Genomic DNA, 21860 nt, shown 5'->3' with positions numbered 1-21860 from the left:
TAAGTGTCTGTTACATCATAAGAGTCTTATTATCATCTCATATTTTTGTTTAGTGTATATTTTATTAGATTTTTCAAAAATAATACAGTCTATCAATAAAATATTTTTTTGATAAACCTTTTGCTAAATTGAGAGTTCAACTTTGGACGGATTTAGTCGTAGCTAGGGAAGTTAAATTATACGATGCGATTTTTAAAGTGGAGTGTAACCTGAAATGCGGTGTCAACTTTTGTGTCATATTATCATTATGTGAATACGTAAACAATGTCATCAACTAAAGTTTCTGAAGCCTTGGCTCATATAGAAAAAGCTGAAAAATGGTAGTGATATAATAGTTTAAATGTGTAAACAGTTTTTGCTTAAAACATAGTCGATAAAAGCGTGTTTACAGCTTTTTTTTAATGTTGACAGATTTTCCGAAAAATGTCCGAAATAAACATCTAGTTTTTTTTCTTTTAAGCTTGAAAACTTCCTTCCTGAAGTGGAATCCTGACTACGATGGCGCAGCATCAGAGTACATTAAAGCTGGTATATAAAATGTGTCTTTAATATAATTTTAAAATTGTTCCTCACTTGTCAGCTCTTATGTGAGTTTGGTGAATTGGTAACAACTCGCCCCCTTAACGACTCGCCCCATAACAACTCGCCCCATGTTTTATGACGATTATCCTCACCTATATAATGACTGACCCCACTTTTATAACACCAAGCCCCATAATAGCTTATATGGAAGGATTTTTTTAATTTGTTAATAGCCTTGTATCTTTGATTCAATTTTGGTCATGTTTATGTTTTATTTCCATTTTATTGTGTAGAAACAAAAACTGCGAAACAACCTCCCAAAACAGCAAATATGCTCGAACATTTAGTGGCGCCGTAGCTGGGGTGGGGGCTGCCGCCCAATATTTTTGGCAAAAATGAAATTTTGGCAAACCTTTTTTTCATTTTCGTTTTCATTTCAATAACCCTATATTTGAAAACATCTTTACCATGAAGCAAAGTTATCACGCTTTCGCGGTTATGACACGTGTATTGTTGATTGCCATCACCCCCCCCCATGGTAATGTACGTGTCAATTTTGCTGTTAATTTATCGGTCTCTTTTATAACGATAATCCCTTTATTGTTAAGTAATTAAACCTGGGAATCTTTAATTGTCGGTATGCTCTAAGCCTTTGGTTCTTTTTATTAATATAAAGGAAAGTATGACATGAAACAAATGTGCCGATATCAAATAGTCACAAAATTCATCCTTTATGGTAATATTGTTACTGTACATACATGTATAAAAATACATCAAATAAAGCTTAGTATTGATGTTTCATGATCCCTAACGTTGCGTCGCCTGCTACAAATTGAATATTTACCATATATAATATAACATTTTATTTTGATAGGGCGAGTCGTTATATAGGTGGGGCAAGTCGTTATATAGGTGGGGCGAATCGTCATAAAACAAGGGGCGATTCGTTAAGGGGGCGAGTCGTTACATTACCGAGTTTGGTGATTAAATTGTCACACAATAACAACAAAATTTAAATATTGCAGTAAAAGATAAGTTGATGGAAGTTGTTTCAAGTGTGATTTAAAATTGGCCCAAACTTTCTATGAGACTATCAGATGGGTATGTTTGTATGAATACTGGTTCCTCATATAATGCAGCTTCAGGGCTGAAGAAGTTCAATAGCTTCAAAATACATTAACATTTATAACACCTAAGCCTATATCAGTGTTCTTCAAACTTTACACACACACTATGATCCCTTTATTTAGTTTTAAGCTGAAAACAATTAATTCATTTACATGTACCTAATCTTAATTCTTGTTTGTGTGCCTGAAAGGTTGTTAGCTGTTTCGCTGTATTTCAGCTACATGTTACAGAAATGCAAAGGCCCTTCCTGAAGCTAGGGAAGCATACATCAAAGCTGCAGAGATTCAACACAGAATGAAGGCGTATCCTTGTTATTGTTTCAAAAGTGTGTTTTGTACTGTAGCATTAAATTCAATTGATGGAGTGCTGCCTGTTCTTTACTAAACCTTGTTCAATGACTTTTGTTTTTTGAAAACATAAACAAATATTTCCAGGGTGTACAATACCACTAGTCAGCTGGCATTTGCAACTTAAATTTTCTCTCTTGAATATAGTTTCCAAATAAACACACAATTGGGTGACCCTCTTTCAGCACAGTAAGCACTTTTTTTGGATAGCTTGCATCTGTTAGTAAGATTATCAAACAGTGTTGCTGTTTAGTACTATTTCATACATTGAAAAACAACTTTATTTTGTCAGCTGGTTACAGGGCAAGTGACTTTTAGCATACTTTACACTCCTTTAATAAACTCTGTTTTTTCCATTTTTGAAATGTTCAACCTTGACAAAGTTCAGTCCATTCCATTCTGCAAAGTAAGTATTATTTTTTTTAAATTTAAGTACCGTAATTACTTGTTAGTTTCGGAAACTTAAAAATAATTATATTTTTGCGTGTTCGAAAATTTAGATACAAAAATATAACAAAATGACAGGTGTTCGCACATTTAGGGACTAAAATTAAGGTGTCCGAAAATTATAATTATATTGAAATCAATGCAATACATCAGTGTGCAATAATGTTTTTTTGTGATTAACTCTTCTTTTTCTGCTTAAAAAATAAAAACAACTTCACAGCTTTACCAACTCTTGCCTAAAATGATATAGAACAAAAAAGTAAAAACAGAAAATATTCTGCTTCCTTAATAGGACGACACTGTTTCAAATGCTGTTGGGGGAATCCATCATTTTCTACTGATATATATGGGTATTTAACCAATAAGGTGAATGTTATGTTCCATCGCCCTCAGGCATGCATCTGCCAGGTTTTATTACCTTAAACCGCTTGTAAAAATCCATGACCGATGTGTCACAAGATAAGTGAAAACAGGGCCAAAATCTGTAGAATAGCGCAGTAAAATATACGTTTTAAATCAAATATAAATGTAAAAAACGAAAAAAACGACCCTTATCTGTCCCCTGATAATCCATCATGTTCATATGAGTTACAGTGAAGGTTCTTTATTTGTAACTTTATCGTATTCCAGTCAATTGGAATCCTCTAGAATCTGGCACATAATTTTACTGACATTGATAGTGTAATAACCAGTACTTATTTTGCTCAAACAAGAATTCAGAAGGTGGGTAAATGCTCTCTCACTTAAAATGTGTTGGAGTCAATATAAATTAGGACAATAGTCCATTGGTTAGCTTGGTTTAAACCTATTTATTTTAGCTTGAATGGAAAGCTTCAGACTTATTAAAACCCTCTCGAGTCTGTTTCGTGGGTAGATCCAGTCCTTGGTGATCTAAAGAATGCTCCAACAATAGGGATTGATCCTGTGATCCTTTAGGTGCTATGTGGTCACCATATGCACATTGAAATGGCAACCCCTTTAGTAATGGTCTCTTGTAGGTTGTAAGAACAAGTGGGCCGAGGTATCTATTGGGGGATCTAAATAACGCTGCAACAGTGGGTATCAAACCTGTGACATGCTGTTTGCTAGATGGACATCATATGCACTCTAACACAGAAACCCTCAAGAACTAATCTCTTGTTTTTCATACTTAAACAATAATTCGGGGGTGGGTAAAAATTCTCTCAATTAAAATGTGTGGGAGAAAAAACAGATTGAGAGACTGGTTAGTTGGAGGTCTCTTGCAGGTCATATGAACAGGCAGGCCTGCTGAGTAAGGAGAATGGAGAGATGGACCTCGCCGTGAAACTGATGGAGCAGGCGGCCCTGATGTTCCAGGAACATGGCACACCAGATACAGCCGCTCTCTGTCTGGAAAAGGCTGCCAAGTGAGTATCATGGCTTCATATGCCAAGTGACTATCATGGCTCCATATGCCAAGTGAGTATCATGGCTCCATATGCCAAGTGAGTATCATGGCTCCATATGACAAGTGAGTATCATTGCTCCATATGCCTAGTGAGTATCATGGCTCCATATGCCAAGTGAGTATCATGGCTCCATATTCCAGTGATTATCATGGCTCCATATGCCAAGTGAGTATCAGGGCTCCATATGCCAAGTGAGTATCATGGCTCCATATGCCTAGTGAGTATCATGTCTCCATATGCCAAGTGACTATCATGGTTCCATATGCCAAGTGAGTATCATGGCTCCATATGCCAAGTGAGTAACATGGCTCCATATGCCAAGTGAGCATGATGGCTCCATATGCCAAGTGAGTATCATGGTTCCCTATGCCAAGTAATTATCATGGCTCCATATGCCAAGTGAGTAAAAAAGCTCCATATTCCAAGTGAGTATCATGGCTCCCTAAACCAAGTAATTATCATGGCTCCATATGCCAAGTGAGTATAATGGCTCCATATGTCAAGTGAGTATAATGGCCCCATTTGCCAAGTGAGTATCATGGCTCCATATGCCAAGTGAGTATCATGGCTCCATATGCCAAGTGAGTATCATGGCTCCGTATGCCAAGTGAGTATAATGGCTCCATATGCCAAATGAGTATAATGGCTCCATATGCCAAGTGAGTATCATGGCTCCATATGCCAAGTGAGTATCATGGCTCCATATGCCAAGTGAGAATCATGGTTCCATATGCCAAGTGAGTATCATGGCTCCATATGCCAAGTGAGTATCATGGCTCCATATGCCGAGTAAGTATCATGGCTCCATATGCCAAGTGAGTATGATGGCTCCATATGCCAAGTGAGTATCATGGCTCCGTATTCCAAGTGAGTATAATGGCTCCATATGCCAAGTGAGTATAATGACTCCATATGCCAAGTGAGTACCATGGCTCCATATGCCAAGTGAGTATCATGGCTTCGTATGCCAAGTGAGTATCATGGCTCCATATGCCAAGTGAGTATCATGACTCAATATGCCAAGTGAGTATCATGGCTTCATATGCCAAGTGAGTATCATGGCTCCATATGCCAAGTGAGTATCATGGCTCCATATGCCAAGTGAGTATCATGGCTCCGTATTCCAAGTGAGTATAATGGCTCCATATGCCAAGTGAGTATCATGGCTCCGTATGCCAAGTGAGTATCATGGCTCCATATGCCAAGTGAGTATCATGGCTCTGTATGCCAAGTGAGTATCATGGCTCCATATGCCAAGTGAGTATCATGGCTCCATATGCCAAGTGAGTATCATGACTCAATATGCCAAGTGAGTATCATTGCTCCATATGCCAAGTAAGTATCATGGCTCCATATGCCAAGTGAGTATCATGGCTTTGTATGCCAAGTGAGTATCATGGCTCCGTATGCCAAGTGAGTAACATGATTCAATATGCCAAGTGAGTATCATTGCTCCATATGCCAAGTGAGTATCATGGCTCCATATGCCAAGTGAGTATCATGGCTCCATATGCCAAGTGAGTATCATGGCTCCATATGCCAAGTGAGTATCATGACTCAATATGCCAAGTGAGTATCATTGCTCCATATGCCAAGTAAGTATCATGGCTCCATATGCCAAGTGAGTATCATGGCTTCGTATGCCAAGTGAGTATCATGGCTCCGTATGCCAAGTGAGTAACATGATTCAATATGCCAAGTGAGTATCATTGCTCCATATGCCAAGTGAGTATCATGGCTCCATATGCCAAGTGAGTATCATGGCTCCATATGCCAAGTGAGTATCATGACTCAATATGCCAAGTGAGTATCATTGCTCCATATGCCAAGTGAGTATCATGGCTCCATATGCCAAGTGAGTATCATGGCTCCATATGCCAAGTGAGTAACATGGCTCCATATTCCAAGTGAGTATCATGGCTCCATATGCCAAGTGAGTATCATGGCTCCATATGCCAAGTGAGTATCATGGCTCCATATGCCAAGTGAGTATCATGGCTCCATATGCCAAGTGAGTATCATGGCTCCATATGCCAAGTGAGTATCATGGCTCCTTATGCCAAGTGATTATCATGGCTCCATATGCCAAGTGAGTATCATGGCTCCATATGCCAAGTGAGTATCATGGCTCCATATGCCAAGTGAGTATCATGGCTCCATATGCCAAGTGAGTATCATGGCTCCATATGACAAGTGAGCATCATGGCTCCCTATGCCTAGTGAGTATCATGACTCCATATGCCAAGTGAGTATCATGGCTCCATATGACAAGTGAGTAACATGGCTCCATATGCCAAGTGAGTATGATGGCTCCATATGCCAAGTGAGTATCATGGCTCCCTTTGCCAAGTAATAATCATGGCTCCATATGCCAAGTGAGTATAATAGCTCCATACGCCAAGTGAGTATCATGCCTCCCTATGCAAAGTAATTATCATGACTCCATATGCCAATAGAGTATAATAGCTCCATACGCCAAGTGAGTATTATGGCTCCCTATGCCAAGTAATTATCATGACTTTATATGCCAATAGAGTATCATGACTCCCTATGCCAAGAAAGTATATGGCTCCATATGCCAAGTAAGTATATGGCTCCATATGCCAAGTGAGTATCATGGCTCCATATGCCAAGTGAGTATCAAAGCTCCATATGCAAAGTGTGGATCTTAGCTCTATATGCCAAGTGACTATCATGGCTATAAATAAAATTCAGCCAAAACACGGTGCTTTTTTAAATGCTTTAGTGCTTTTTCTAAGAAATATTGGTATTTGTTTTATCCTGCTTAAAAGTGTCTTAGAAATATTAACAGCTATGTAGCTGTGCATTGCTTAGACTTGTTTAATATATATTTATATAGCTTTACAACTGTACACACCTTAGACTTGTCAAAGAAATATTTGCTGCTAAATAACTTTAGAGAGCTTTGAAAGGTCATAGAAATATTGATAAACATGTAGTATTGATTTAGGCATACTCCCTTTACCACTTAGATATGTATTTATACCCCCATTGCCATTGGTAATGGGGGCTATATAGGAGTCACTTTGTCTGTCTGTCTGTCCCGAAATTTCATCCGATCTTCACCAAACTTGGTCAGAAGTTGTATCTAAATAATGTCTGTGTCACATTTGAATATGGGTAATGCCGGGTCAAAAACTACGTCACGTGGTCACTTAGTGTGCTTTTAACCGAAAGTTTGTCCCGACCATAACTATGTCATTTATCGTTAGATTTGAAAATGACTTGGTTAATTTGTTTACCATCATGGGACGGTGTGTCGTGTGAAAAAAGTACGTCGATATCTCAAAGGTCAAGGTCACACTTGGAGTTCAAAGGTCAAATGCTTGTCCGGGCCATAACTTTGGCATTTATTGTGAGATTTAAAAATCATTTGACAAATTTGATCACCATTATTAGACAGTGTGTTGCGCAAAAGAATAACGTCAATATCTCCAAGGTCAAGGTCACACTTTGAGTTCAAATGTCAAAAATGGCCATAAATGAGATTATCCGGGCCATAACTATGCCATTCATTATGAGATTTTAAAATCATTTGGTAGATTTGTTCACCATCATTAGACGGTGTGTCGCACGAAAGAATATCGTCGATATCTCCAAGGTCAAGGTCGACACAACTAAAAATAGATTGATTTTGAAACAAGGGGGGTAACTATGAACAATCAGTAACAATGCACATTTTGAGTTGTCTCCCTTTATAAGATTTTTTTTTTACATTGAAATCAAGGTCGCCACGAGTAAAAATAGATTGAATTTGAAACAAGGGGGGTAACAATGCACATTTTGAATTGTCTCCCTTTATCAGACTTTTTTTAAAACTGAAAACTTGGTTTTGTGACAATTTTGTCCGTTGTTATACTTAATTTAAGACCTTTCTTAGTAGACTCAAGTTTTAAAGGCTTCACTTAGTTACTGATGAGCAGCAAACAGCATAAAGCCTGAACAGACTGCGAGTTACTCGCAAGCTGTTCTGGTTTTATGCTGGTTGCAAAAGCCATTTTCACTTTGCTTCTTAAGGGGTAAAGGGTTAATTGAAGTGTAAAAGATTTGATTAGGGCAATTCCTGCCTCAAAGTGCGAAAGAAATATTTATAAAATTGTATCTTGCCTTCAGCAAACTGTGCAATAAGTTGTTCACTTAAGACAATCGTCGTGTTTGAGTCAATTAAACCTTGTTGGTTTCAGAATGGTGGAGCAGTCTCACCCGGCAAGAGCAGCTGACTTGTACAAGAAAGCCTCCGATGTTGCTGATGTAAGATTTGTAGAGCATTGTCGTGTTAAATCGAGGCTTAATGATAATTCATGTGCATAAAGTGTTATCCCAGATAAATCAGGGATGACTTATTCGGCCTCTTTTTCTTTAAGAAGAGACTTCCTTTAAATGCAAAGTACCATAAAAACAGGCAGAGTTTTCCCTGATATGAAATTTACTGAAATCCATTAAGCACCTGTTTTTCCAGAAAGCAGTTGATTCACTTGAACTGTTGTTAAGAAGTAATTATGTATACCACAGGATTTTTTTTAAGTAAAAATATGCATTATTTATATGCTTTGTGAATTTTAATGCTGAAATTGTTTCAAGGGCACATCTGGACAATAATATCTGATATCAAGACTTTTTTGAAAAATATGAAGGTTGAATTGTTGATAACCAAAGTCTTTAAACTTTACTGCATATGTCCTCTGACATAGTGACAAACAGGGTATGTTCCTCAATTAAGTGGATTACTGATATTGTGGTTTATCGGCATGCAGATTTAGTTTTAGATTTAACATATATCTAACATGAGTGCTAATTAAAAGCTACATGCAACGAAAGCCTAAGGCTTATTGAGACACTCTTCGTTCAGAATCCTGGGTAAAACCAGTACTTGTGAGATTGTGAAGAGACGATCTCGAGAACGCTCCGAGTGTATTCTTATTTAGATCGAAGGTTGATGTTGAGGTTGATATTGAGGTTCATTCCCATTTAGATTGAGAGTTGTTATTGAGGTTTATTTCCATTCATTTTGAGGGTTGATATCGAGGTTTCTTTCCATTCAGAATTAGGGCTTTAATTTAGGTTCATTTCCCGTTCAGATTGAGGGCTGATATTGGGGTTAATTGCCATTCAGAGAGAGGGTTAATTTGGGAGTTCATTTCTCATTGAGAGTGAGTGTCGATATTTATGTTGATAATGATCTTAATTCCCATTCAGATTAAGGGTTAATATTTAGGTTAATTATCCTCCGCCAACGGCGGAGGGATATTGTTTTGGCGTTGTCCGTCCTTCCTTCCGTCCATCTGTCCGTCTATCCGCCCGTCCATCCGTCCGGCACATTTGTGTCCAGAGCCATATCTTGGAAGTGCTTTGGCGGATTTCATTGAAACTTGGTATGAGTATATATATATGGATAAGAGGATAATGCACGCCAAATGGCATTGTACACCATCTGTTAATAACGGAGATATGGCCCTTTGTATCTTAAAAAAATGCTTTTTTAGTGTCAAATATAACACTTTTGTGTCCAGAAGCATATTGGCGAGAGATATCAATTCAACGAATTTGCTTGTTCCCATTAACATTGAGGGTTCATATTGAGCTTCATTCCAATTCAGATTGAAGACCATGCACGTCAGAGTGCTGAGAGCATTGGGAAAGCTGGCAGGATATTCTTGAGATTGCAAAGGTATGTTCATGCTTTATTTATTGAAGTGTTATGAAGTATTACCAAGCCAATTGCTACTATGTTTGTCACCCTGTCATGATAAAAGGATCTTCCTCCAAAGCTTAAATCATTTCTCTCAGAGGGGGTAATCAAGTGACAAATAAGATTGTGATGGCCTTGCAGAGACGGATTTTTTTTTGCCGTTTTATACCCTTTATTAATTTTTAGCTCGGCTATTTTCGGAGAAAACCTGAGGTATTGTCATAGCCATCCGATGTCCGCCGTCCACGTCGTGCTAAAACCTTGACATTTTGCTATAAAATCAAAGTGCTTCCACCTACAACTTTGAAACTTCATTTGTAGATGCACCTTGATGAGTTCTACACGCCACACCAATTTTTGGGTCAGTAGGTCAAAGGTCAAGGTCACTGTGACCTCTAAAAAAGGGGAAAAAATCTGACAAGCTTTCATTTATTCAAAACTGTACCCACAGCCGAGCTTTGGCACCCGTTTTTTGATGATCTTGTTTTGTTTAAATGATGCTCACTTTCCAGCTGTGTTGGCAAGGAATTAGCAATTATATCGTATTAATATTTGCTCTATATCTTGACTTAAATTCCTGCGAAAATATCTATGCAGATAAAAAAAATTCAGCTTCCAGTCAAAAATTTTTAAGCAAGTTAAGTTGAAATAAAGAGTGAATAATAATATGAAATAAATGCTTATCACTTTCTTGCTGATATGGTTAGACAGTGAGCAGCATTTAAACAATTAATAAAATAAATAATAGGTATAAAATGGCCAAAAATATCTGTCTCATGGACATCACCATCTTGTTTGTCATGTGATTATGCCCTCTGTCTCAAGATCTTTTACTTTTTAGATGGTTTCACATTCTATGTTTCACATTTAGCATGTGTTATTATGTCCCCACACAGAGGAAGGCAGTAAGCTTGATATATTCAAAAGGTAAAATAATTTTACTCAATCAAAGTCAAGGGAGATGTGACCTCCCTAAAAACTTAACAATATTGAAATATTTGACCCATAATCATTGATTTTTACATAAATCATTGATTTGTAGCCTGAAATTAAAGCATGTTTTTGTTTGACCTTGATCATGTGACAGAAAAAACATTGAACATTAGTCAAAAGGTGAAATTTTTATTTAGAGGGACTGTCCAAAAGATTAAAGCATTGTTCGACGCGAATCGATATTTTGGGAAACTACAAGGATTGCTTATATAGCTAAAAAATACCTCCGTTTTTGACATGAGCATGGATGGCATGGATGGTCGAGTGGTAAAGTCGGCAGACATTTTACTCCAAAACTTCATGACTCTAGGGGTCAGTGGTTCGAGCCCTGTGTAGGTTAACTTTGTTCTTCTTTTTTTAAATTTTACTCTAATTTTTTACTGGAGATTTTTAGTTAAAATGTTTAAATTTATCAATATAAAGCATTTAAAGCAGTTAATGAAATCTTTAATACATGCCAAAATCTGTTGGACGGCCCCTTTAAGCTTTTACATTCAAGTAAGTAAAATTTACAATGCAAACAGAAATAAATAATATAATAACAAATAAAAATGCAAACATGTTTGTTTAATCACAAACCAAATCAGAATGTCATAAGAATTATAGCCATGAAAACTAATAAGGTGAAATGTAGAATACCACTGGTCAAGTGATGCAGGGAGACAACTGATGCCCTGTATAATAATGATAGTATACCACTGGTCAAGTGATGCAGGGTGACAACTGATGCCCTGTATAATAATGATAGTATACCACTGGTCAAGGGATGCAGGGAGACAACTGATGCTCTGTATAATAATGATAGTATACCACTGGTCAAGTGATGCAGGGAGACAACTGATGCCCTGTATAATAATGATAGTATACCACTGGTCAAGTGATGCAGGGAGACAACTGATGCCCTGTATAATAATGATAGTATACCACTGGTCAAGTGATGCAGGGAGACAACTGATGCCCTGTATAATAATGTTAGTATACCACTGGTCAAGTGATGCAGGGAGACAACTGATGCCCTGTATAATAATGATAGTATACCACTGGTCAAGTGATGCAGGGAGACAACTGATGCCCTGTATAATAATGATAGTATAGCACTGGTCAAGGGATGCAGGGAGACAACTGATGCCCTGTATAATAATGATAGTATACCACTGGTCAAGTGATGCAGGGAGACAACTGATGCCCTGTATAAAAATGATAGTATACCACTGGTCAAGTGATGCAGGGAGACAACTGATGCCCTGTATAATAATGATAGTATACCACTGGTCAAGTGATGCAGGGAGACAACTGATGCCCTGTATAATAATGATAGTTCACTTTGAGCCTTGTTCTGGATTAGAATTTTGGTAAAATGTGGTCACATCGTTTAAGGAAAACTGGGCTTAATGCATGTGTGTAAAGTGTAGTGCCAGGTTAGCCTATGCAGACTAATAATTGACAACACTTTCTCCCTAAACTGGGTAATCATCGAGAAGAGACTCTTTATACAAAAAACAAACAATAAAAAGTGGAAAGTGTCATTCTGAATTAGCCTGTGCAGACTGCTAATCTGGGATGACACTTTATGCACATGCATTAAGCCCAGTTTTCGCACAATGGGGCTCATGTAATTCCAGGTATGAGGAAGGTGCGCAGTGTCTGTGCAAGGAGATAGAGTTCCATGCAGCCAGTGAGAACTTCCCCATGATAGCAAAGCTTGTGCTGGCCGTTGTACTTGTGAAGCTTACCTTAGAGGACTATGTGGCCGCGGAACACTTCTTCAGATCTGCAGGAAAGTATGTCCAGATGAGCTTTGTTTGTGGAAAACTGCGCTAAAGGCATTTGTGTAAAGTGTCATCCTAGATAAGCCTGTGCAGTCCCCACAGGCTTATCAGGGAACACACTCTCTGACTAAAGTGGATTATTGTTTTGAAGGGACTCCCTTAAAATAATAAAGTGTTGTTCCTGACAGGCTAATCTGGGATGACACTTCACACAAATGCATTCAGTGAAACCGTTTAAATATTTACAGAGATTTTTTGTGGATTATTCTGGCCCTAAAATTACTTCTTTCCCCCTTCCCAAAAGTTATTTTTTTGTCCCTATAACAGCTTAAAAATTCTCCCCTAAATGTAAGCATTATTTGGTCACAAGTACTAAATCTGATACCATACATGTACATAGATCTTATTGCTGGAAAGTGTGGTGCTTAAGAGAAAAAAACTCTTTATATCACATATTTAAGAGCTGTTGGCTCTTGTTTATTTAAATTTTATGTTTTCATTTTGCATTTTGAACAATTAAAGAGGTTTTTACTTGAAACATATTGCTTAAGTAGAAATTGTTGAGGTGGAGACTGGGATGATAGTTGCAGTGCACTAGAGCCCTAACTTATCTGGGAGGATGATAGTTGCAGTGCACTAGAGCCCATTACTTATCTGGGAGGATGATAGTTGCAGTGCACTAGAGCCCTTACTTATCTGGGAGGATGATAGTTGCAGTGCACTAGAGCCCTAACTTATCTGGGAGGATGATAGTTGCAGTGCACTAGAGCCCTAACTTATCTGTGAGGATGATAGTTGCAGTGCAGTAGAGCCCTAACTTATCTGGGGGCGGATGATAGTTGCAGTGCACTAGAGCCCTAACTTATCTGGGAGGATGATAGTTGCAGTGCACTAGAGCCCTTACTTATCTGGGAGGATGATAGTTGCAGTGCAATAGAGCCCTAACTTATCTGGGGGTGGATGATAGTTGCAGTGCACTAGAGCCCTAACTTATCTGGGAGGATGATAGTTGCAGTGCACTAGAGCCCTTACTTATCTGGGAGGATGATAGTTGCAGTGCACTAGAGCCCTAACTTATCTGGGGAGATGATAGTTGCAGTGCACTTGAGCCCTAACTTATCTGGGAGGATGATAGTTGCAGTGCACTAGAGCCCTAACTTATCTGGAGGGATGATAGTTGCAGTGTACTAGAGCCCTTACTTATCTGGGGGGATGATAGTTGCAGTTCACTAGAGCCCTAACTTATCAGGGGGGATGATAGTTGCAGTGCACTAGAGCCCTAACTTATCTGGGGGCGGATGATAGTTGCAGTGCACTAGAGCCCTAACTTATCTGGGAGGATGATAGTTGCAGTGCACTAGAGCCCTTACTTATCTGGGAGGATGATAGTTGCAGTGCACTAGAGCCCTAACTTATCTGGGAGGATGATAGTTGCAGTGCACTAGAGCCCTAATTTATCTGTGAGGATGATAGTTGCAGTGCAGTAGAGCCCTAACTTATCTGGGGGCGGATGATAGTTGCAGTGCACTAGAGCTCTAACTTATCTGGGAGGATGATAGTTGCAGTGTACTAGAGCCCTTACTTATCTGGGAGGATGATAGTTGCAGTGCAATAGAGCCCTAACTTATCTGGGGGTGGATGATAGTTGCAGTGCACTAGAGCCCTAACTTATCTGGGAGGATGATAGTTGCAGTGCACTAGAGCCCTTACTTATCTGGGAGGATGATAGTTGCAGTGCACTAGAGCCCTAACTTATTTGGGGGGATGATAGTTGCAGTGCACTTGAGCCCTAATTTATCTGGGAGGATGATAGTTGCAGTGCACTAGAGCCCTAACTTATCTGGAGGGATGATGGTTGCAGTGTACTAGAGCCCTTACTTATCTGGGGGGATGATAGTTGCAGTTCACTAGAGCCCTTACTTATCTGTGAGGATGATAGTTGCAGTGCACTAGAGCCCTAACTTATCTGGGGGTGGATGATAGTTGCAGTGCACTAGAGCCCTAACTTATCTGGGAGGATGATAGTTGCAGTGCACTAGAGCCCTTACTTATCTGTGAGGATGATAGTTGCAGTGCACTAGAGCCCTAACTTATCTGGGGGTGGATGATAGTTGCAGTGCACTAGAGCCCTAACTTATCTGGGGGCAGATGATAGTTGCAGTGCACTAGAGCCCTAACTTATCTGGGGGGATGATAGTTGAAGTGCACTAGAGCCCTTACTTATCTGGGGGGGGGATGATAGTTGCAGTGCACTAGAGCCCTAACTTATCTGGGGGATGATAGTTGCAGTGCACTAGATCCCTTACTTATCTGGTCCAAACAGTGCACTAGAGCCCTAACTTATCTGGTCCAAACAGTGCACTAGAGCCCTGACTTATCTGGTCCTAGTTGCAGTGCACTAGAGCCCTAACTTTTCTGGTCCAAACATAAAAAATGTTATAAGAGGTATCAGCATAAAGTTTTATTAGTATATAGATTTCATTTAGGGGAAATGCGGTGCCCATGAGCTGTTACTTTTGCTTCCATATTGTAACTCATTGCCCTCGATAAGTTTTTTTACTTTTTTAGCATGTTTTGAAAAGAAGAATTGGTATAAACGTGAAACTTAATGTGTAGGTAATCCTATTGAAGTTGTATGCAGTTCACAAGAGCCATATTACTTCCTTTAATGTTTTGAACAATTGCCCTTTGTTAATTTATAACATTGTATAGGTATATACGTTTAGGTCTCAATTAGAGGAAGTGCTCTGCTATCACAATTTAATTAATTAATGTCCCGATCAGATATAAATAACAATATTAGATATCAAAATTGCATTAATGGAAAATAGAGTGCCAATGCCCTCTGAAAAACTCATCGTTGTCTTTTAATGTTTCAGACTGTGCATTAGTTTGTAATCCCAAAATATCTTTTACAGAAAAATTATTCCAGTGTCCATTGAGACCCATTTGTGTCAAAAGGACCCATGCCTAGGTTTATATTTCATGTGGTATCCAAAGGTACCCGCAGTTTGGGGACTCAGAAGAAGCGATAGCTATCGAGGAACTTCTGGCAGCCTACGACAGTGGGGATGAGGAAAATGCACGCAGAATACTCAATCTTCCACTCATCAAGTACATGGACAATGTGGTAAATGCACATTATTTCCTTCCAATCTTCCACTCATCAAGTACATGGACAATGTGGTAAATGCACATTATTTCCTTCCAATCTTCCACTCATCAAGTACATGGACAATGTGGTAAATGCACATTATTTCCCTCCAATCTTCCACTCATCAAGTACATGGACAATGTGGTAAATGCACATTATTTCCCTCCAATCTTCCACTCATCAAGTACATGGACAATGTGGTAAATGTCCATTATTTCCTACCAAACTTCCACTCATCAAGTACATGGACAATGTGGTAAATGCACATTATTTCCTTCCAATCTTCCACTCATAAAGTACATGGACAATGTGGTAAATGCACATTATTTCCTACCAAACTTCCACTCATCAAGTACATGGACAATGTGGTAAATGCACATTATTTCCTTCCAATCTTCCACTCATAAAGTACATGGACAATGTGGTAAATGCACATTATTTCCCTCCAATCTTTCACTCATCAAGTACATGGACAATGTGGTAAATGTGCATTATTTCCTACCAATCTTCCACTCATCAAGTACATGGACAATGTGGTAAATGCACATTATTTCCTACCAATCTTCCACTCATCAAGTACATGGACAATGTGGTAAATGCACATTATTTCCTACCAATCTTCCACTCATCAAGTACATGGACAATGTGGTAAATGCACATTATTTCCCTCCAATCTTCCACTCATCAAGTACATGGACAATGTGGTAAATGCACATTATTTCCCTCCAATCTTCCACTCATCAAGTACATGGACAATGTGGTAAATGTACATTATTTCCTACCAAACTTCCACTCATCAAGTACATGGACAATGTGGTAAATGCACATTATTTCCTTCCAATCTTCCTCTCATAAAGTACATGGACAATGTGGTAAATGCACATTATTTCCTTCCAATCTTCCTCTCATAAAGTACATGGACAATGTGGTAAATGCACATTATTTCCTACCAAACTTCCACTCATAAAGTACATGGACAATGTGTTAAATGCACATTATTTCCCTCCAATCTTCCACTCATCAAGTACATGGACAATGTGGTAAATGTGCATTATTTCCTACCAATCTTCCACTCATCAAGTACATGGACAATGTGGTAAATGCACAATATTTCCTTCCAATCTTCCACTCATCAAGTACATGGACAATGTGGTTAATGCACATTATTTCCTACCAATCTTCCACTCATCAAGTACATGGACAATTTTAAATGCACATTATTTCCTTCCAATCTTCCACTCATTAAGTACATGGACAATGTGGTAAATGCATATTATTTCCCTCCAATCTTACACTCATCAAGTACATGGACAATGTGGTAAATGTACATTATTTCCTACCAATCTTCCACTCATCAAGTACATGGACAATGTGGTAAATGCACATTTTTTCCTTCCAATCTTCCACTCATCAAGTACATGGACAATGTGGTAAATGTACATTATTTCCTACCAATCTTCCACTCATCAAGTACATAAACAATGTGGTAAATGTGCATTATTTCCTACCAATCTTCCACTCATCAAGTACATGGACAATGTGGTAAATGTGCATTATTTCCTACCAATCTTCCACTCATCAAGTACATGGACAATGTGTTAAATGCACATTTTTTCCTTCCAATCTTCCACTCATCAAGTACATGGACATGCATCCCTAAAATCAAGCAATTCTTGTATTTACTTCCTTCCAGTCATTAAGTGCATAGGTAAATATAGCAATATATCCCTTACTCTCATAGTATCGGTCCTCCTCATATTATTGGGCCTTTAACGGAAAACCTTCAAGAAGAGCTGCAAAGTGAATATTTTTTCAATTTTTAGAAGTTGTAATATATTTGATGGTAATCCATGACTTGTACGGCAATCATTCTCATGAGTTCTGGTGTTCGTTGGAAAGTAGGTCATGTTTGTTCCAGGGTGATGCTATGATTTTTAATTAAGTTTATTTAACACACAATTATATTATTTTGTTTATGGATTAATAGTAGCTTTATCAAATATTTTACATGGTGCTTATTTTTGAATAAAATGTAACAATAATTTAAGACCAACATGAGCAAGAATTTCGGTTTTCCCTTAAGTTACTTTTTTAAAACAAGCACATGCGTAACAAATCGTAGCAACTTATCAGAAGGGCCGATACTATGAGACAATTGTACATGAAACAGATTATTGCTGGGAGCTAAGTCTAGCCAGTATTATGTCAAAACATAGCCAATTTAAATGCAGTTTTTGTTGTTATATCCAATAATACACATTTAACAATAGATTGACGTATAACACATGCCTGTTTTTGTATATGTTCACTTCCAAATTCGTATGTATTCATTAAGAGTGCCGATGCTACAGATAGACATGCTATATTAGCCATGCCATAGGTGTACGTACCTTTAAAACTGTAAATATGACCTATGTACAACGGTCATGACTCGTATTACAACAATGACACAATCACGACAAAATATTTCAGTTCAACAAACTAGCTAGGTCACTTGTGATCCCTGGTGAAGTCAAAAGGGCTGATCCAAACCTGGGTGTGGCCTCAAGGGCAGCAGGAGGCGGAGCTAATGTAGAAGGGGGAGGAGCTCCTGTCCAATTGGATGACGAGGAACTTGAGGGTGGGCTGTGCTAACAGTATGATTGACAGGAGAAAATGTGATTGACACATGAGAGGGAGTCAGTGACACATGAGAGGAATTAGCTCATGAGTGAGATCGATGAAATGAAAATACGGAACAATTAATTGATAGAGGAAGAATATGAGTTTTGGAGACATTACAAACTGAGTAGACACAAATTTAGATACAAATAATGTAGCATTATTTTTTTCAATAAAAGTTTGTTAAAGCAGTCTTATTCATTGATTGAACAGAAATGTGCTTCATAATTTTATGTTGAAATTATTAAGTATAACTCAATAGTGTGCAGGTTCTCTGTAATTATATAGGAAACAAATTACGGGTTTTAAGATACTTTTTGTGAAATGTTTCAGCAGTTGAGATTGGTGTGTATGTAACAATATGGGCAACTTCCTGGGAAAACTGGGCTTAATGCTGGTGAGTGTTGTTGGTCTAGATTAGTCTGTACAATATGCACAGGCTAATCAGGGACGATACTTACCGTTTTATAATCCCCGAAATATTTTCAGTGGAGCATATAGTTGCCAGTTTATAGTTCCTTCCTTCCTTCCCCCCTTCCTTCCTTCCTTCCTTCCGTCACACTTTTTGACAGTTTCTCATAGCACCTTTATTTCTTTACCGATCTCTTTCATATTTGGCATGTAGGTACCTTGCATGGACCTCTACCTTTTAATGAGGTTTGAGGTCACTAGGTTCAAGGTCAAGGTCACTGAGGCTAAAAATAGATTTTTCCGTCACACTTTTTTGACAGTTTCTCATAGCACCTTCAATACTTTACCGATCTCTTTCATATTTGGCATGTGGTTAGGTGGTTATTAACACATAGATTGACAAAGCTCATCATCGGGGAGCATCCATCTGTTTCACTGATATTCTTGTGTTTTATATTCCCAGAACGTGGCTCAAATAAGGGTAAGGGAAAGTATTTCTGGCACTGCTGGTAAAAGACTGCAACAGCAAAGCAGTTTATAGTGGCTTTATTTACAACGTTTTTTGTCCCCTACCGGTTTCACTGGAGGGGACTTATGGTTTGTGCTCTGTGTGTCCATGAGTCCATCAGTCTGTGAGTCTGTCACACTTTTTTGGATCCTGCAATAACTTAAAAAATTCTCAATATTTTTTCATGAAACTTCAAACATGGATAGACATTATGCACGTCATTTTATTTTGTTCCTATGTCAAAAATTCTGGTTGCTATGGCAACATAAAAAAATAAAAATAAATTGTTATTTCTGACAATGGTGACGCCGTAAGGGGACATATATTGCTTGGCAATAGTCTTGTTCTTGCATGACTTCTTCATACAATTTATTAAATTTCCTTGTAAGATTGTAAATGCTTCAAATAGTGTTATGGATTTTTACTCTCTATAAATTATCAAATTGTTGAGCAATATCCTGCACATGTGCTAATTGAAAATACTGTGAGCTGTTACAACATTTGATGAAAAAAAGTTTTTCACGTATAAAAACCCATTCCCTGAACATATGAACATTTTTCAAGTCCCAGTGCAATTTGATAGTAGTCCCATATTAGTTTAAGCATTCCAAGTCAAAGGTGGGCAAATAAGGATGTTTTGATACAACTTATGCAAATTCTTATATTTACGATTTTTACAAGATGTTTGACATTTAAGTCATCTACAAAGTAGCACGTGTTGAAAACCAGTGGTAAAATTTGTCCATTTAGACTTCTTGTTAGAAAGTGTTGCTTTTATTTATTACTTTATATATTTTTTTTTAATTATTGTGCAATAAAAATGTATGTATAACCATTACACAAATGTTTGTTATCTTCTGTTGTAGTACATTTACATACATAGATGTAAAGTTACTAAATGTATTTCCAAAAACAGAGCACAAAAATATATTTGAACGATATGTATTTTATGAATCATGACAATGCAATGAAATTGTTTCTTTTAGCACACATGAGCACAAGTTGCTCAATGGTGAGCTTTTGTGATCACCTTTTGTCTGTGGACCGTCGTCAACATTTGCCTTGTTAACACTCTAGAGGCCACATTTATTGTTGGATCTTCATAAAACGTGGTCAGAAGATTTTTCCCAATGATATTCTCGACGAGTTTGAAAATGATTCCGATTGGTTGAAAAACATGGCCACCAGGGGGCAGGGCATTTTCCTTATATGGCTATAAATATGGCTAGTATGGCTATAGTAAAACCTTGTAGCGGATCCTTGGTCTAGTGGTAACACACTGGCTTCACAATCCAGAGATCGCTGGTTCGATCCCCCGCTGCACCTAACCTACTAACTCGTCTTTCACATGAGACGTTAAACCGAGGTGCAGTGTACTAGGTGCTATACACCGGGCACTAAAAGACCCAGGGTCACCTCTGGAACGGGGTGTCTCCTGTATCTTGCACTATCCCCCGTAACCAACTAACAAGTCTTTCTAGGGGCGATGGCCATATGGGAGACAATCCCGGTGCACTCGATAAAAAACAAAAACAACAACATAGTAAAACCATGTTAACACTCTAGAGGCCACATTTTAAGTCTGATCTTCATGAAAATTGGTTAAAAGATATTTCGCAGTTTGAAAATGGTTCTGGTTAGTTGAAAAACATTGCCACCAGGAGACAGTATATTTTTCATTATATGGCTATTATTAAACCTTGTTAAATTCTAGAGGCCATAATAATTGTCCGATCATCACAAGACTTGGTCAGAAGATTTGTCCCAATTATATATTGGACTAGTATAGAAAATGGTTCCTGTTGGTTGAAAAACATGGCCATGCTGGGGCATGGCAATTTTCCTTATATATATATATATATATATATATTATAAAACCTTGATAACACTCTAGAGGCCACATTTATTTTCCGATCATCATGAAACTTGGTCAGAAGATTTTTCCCAAGGATGTCTTGGACGAGTTTGAAAAGTTCCTATGTTAGCACTTGTAATTTCTTGTGATTACCCTTATGTACAGGTTGTACAAACGGAAGTTTGGGTACATGTAGTAAGAACTGCAGTGTCTTCAAAACGAAAAACACCTGGCTAGAATGGCAATGTATTTAACATTATATTGTTATTAAAAAATAACGTTTCAGTTGCACTGAGGCTGGCATCCCCTTCTAGCAACATATAGGTAGAGAATTCATGAGGTCGCCAGTAGTCTTTAATGGACAAGCTCCATACCTTTGAACCAAGAGACTCAATGTCTCTACCCACAAGTCCAATACCTAGTGTATGAAGTTTAATTACCAAATACATTAATTCATATGTAATGTTTTTCAACTGACTTGCACATGATACCAATGATAACAATAGACACCTGATTGATGGGCAAGTAGTTTAATACCAGAACCTGAGATTGGTTATGTACTTGGTATTGCACTTTGAGAGTTGATATTGTTCATGTGATCCCCAGAATGTGGCAATCGTTAACATCAGGTACATAATTTAAGGATTTTGTTACAAAGGCTAATATAATGATACTCACATACAAAATGTAAAACCTCTGCTCAAAAATAGTCGTAATGAAACAAATACTGTAAACGTATAGAAATTCGTCGGTATTAAATTTCGTGGTTTAATAATGAACAACTAATTCGTTGACATGTAATGTCGTGGATTTCAAATTTTCAGGGAAGTCTGACCGTCATAATATTTAAACTTGTATTAAAACAACCAGGGTAATAACAAAGCATAATCTGCTTTCTGTGTTGACAGCAAGACTTGAGGTTGAT

General features: G+C 38.0%; 1 protein-coding gene across 1 annotated transcript; it reads left to right on the top strand.

Moving 5' to 3' along the window:
- The first annotated feature begins 188 nt into the window (after positions 1-188).
- Positions 189-19914, top strand: LOC127845016 (gamma-soluble NSF attachment protein-like). Its single transcript, XM_052375638.1, has 10 exons — positions 189-320; positions 461-528; positions 1868-1952; positions 2386-2403; positions 3692-3832; positions 8080-8146; positions 9493-9563; positions 12200-12358; positions 15347-15476; positions 17973-19914. The coding sequence occupies exons 1-10, from the start codon at positions 265-267 to the stop codon at positions 18132-18134; spliced, it is 957 nt and encodes a 318-aa protein (XP_052231598.1). The 5' UTR covers positions 189-264; the 3' UTR covers positions 18135-19914.
- Positions 19915-21860: the final 1946 nt, after the last annotated feature.

Source organism: Dreissena polymorpha, chromosome 9, assembly GCF_020536995.1.
Source record: "Dreissena polymorpha isolate Duluth1 chromosome 9, UMN_Dpol_1.0, whole genome shotgun sequence".
Lineage (NCBI taxonomy): Eukaryota > Metazoa > Mollusca > Bivalvia > Myida > Dreissenidae > Dreissena > Dreissena polymorpha.
Note: the sequence above shows the minus strand (reverse complement) of the source record. Positions and strands in the feature narration are given on the sequence as shown.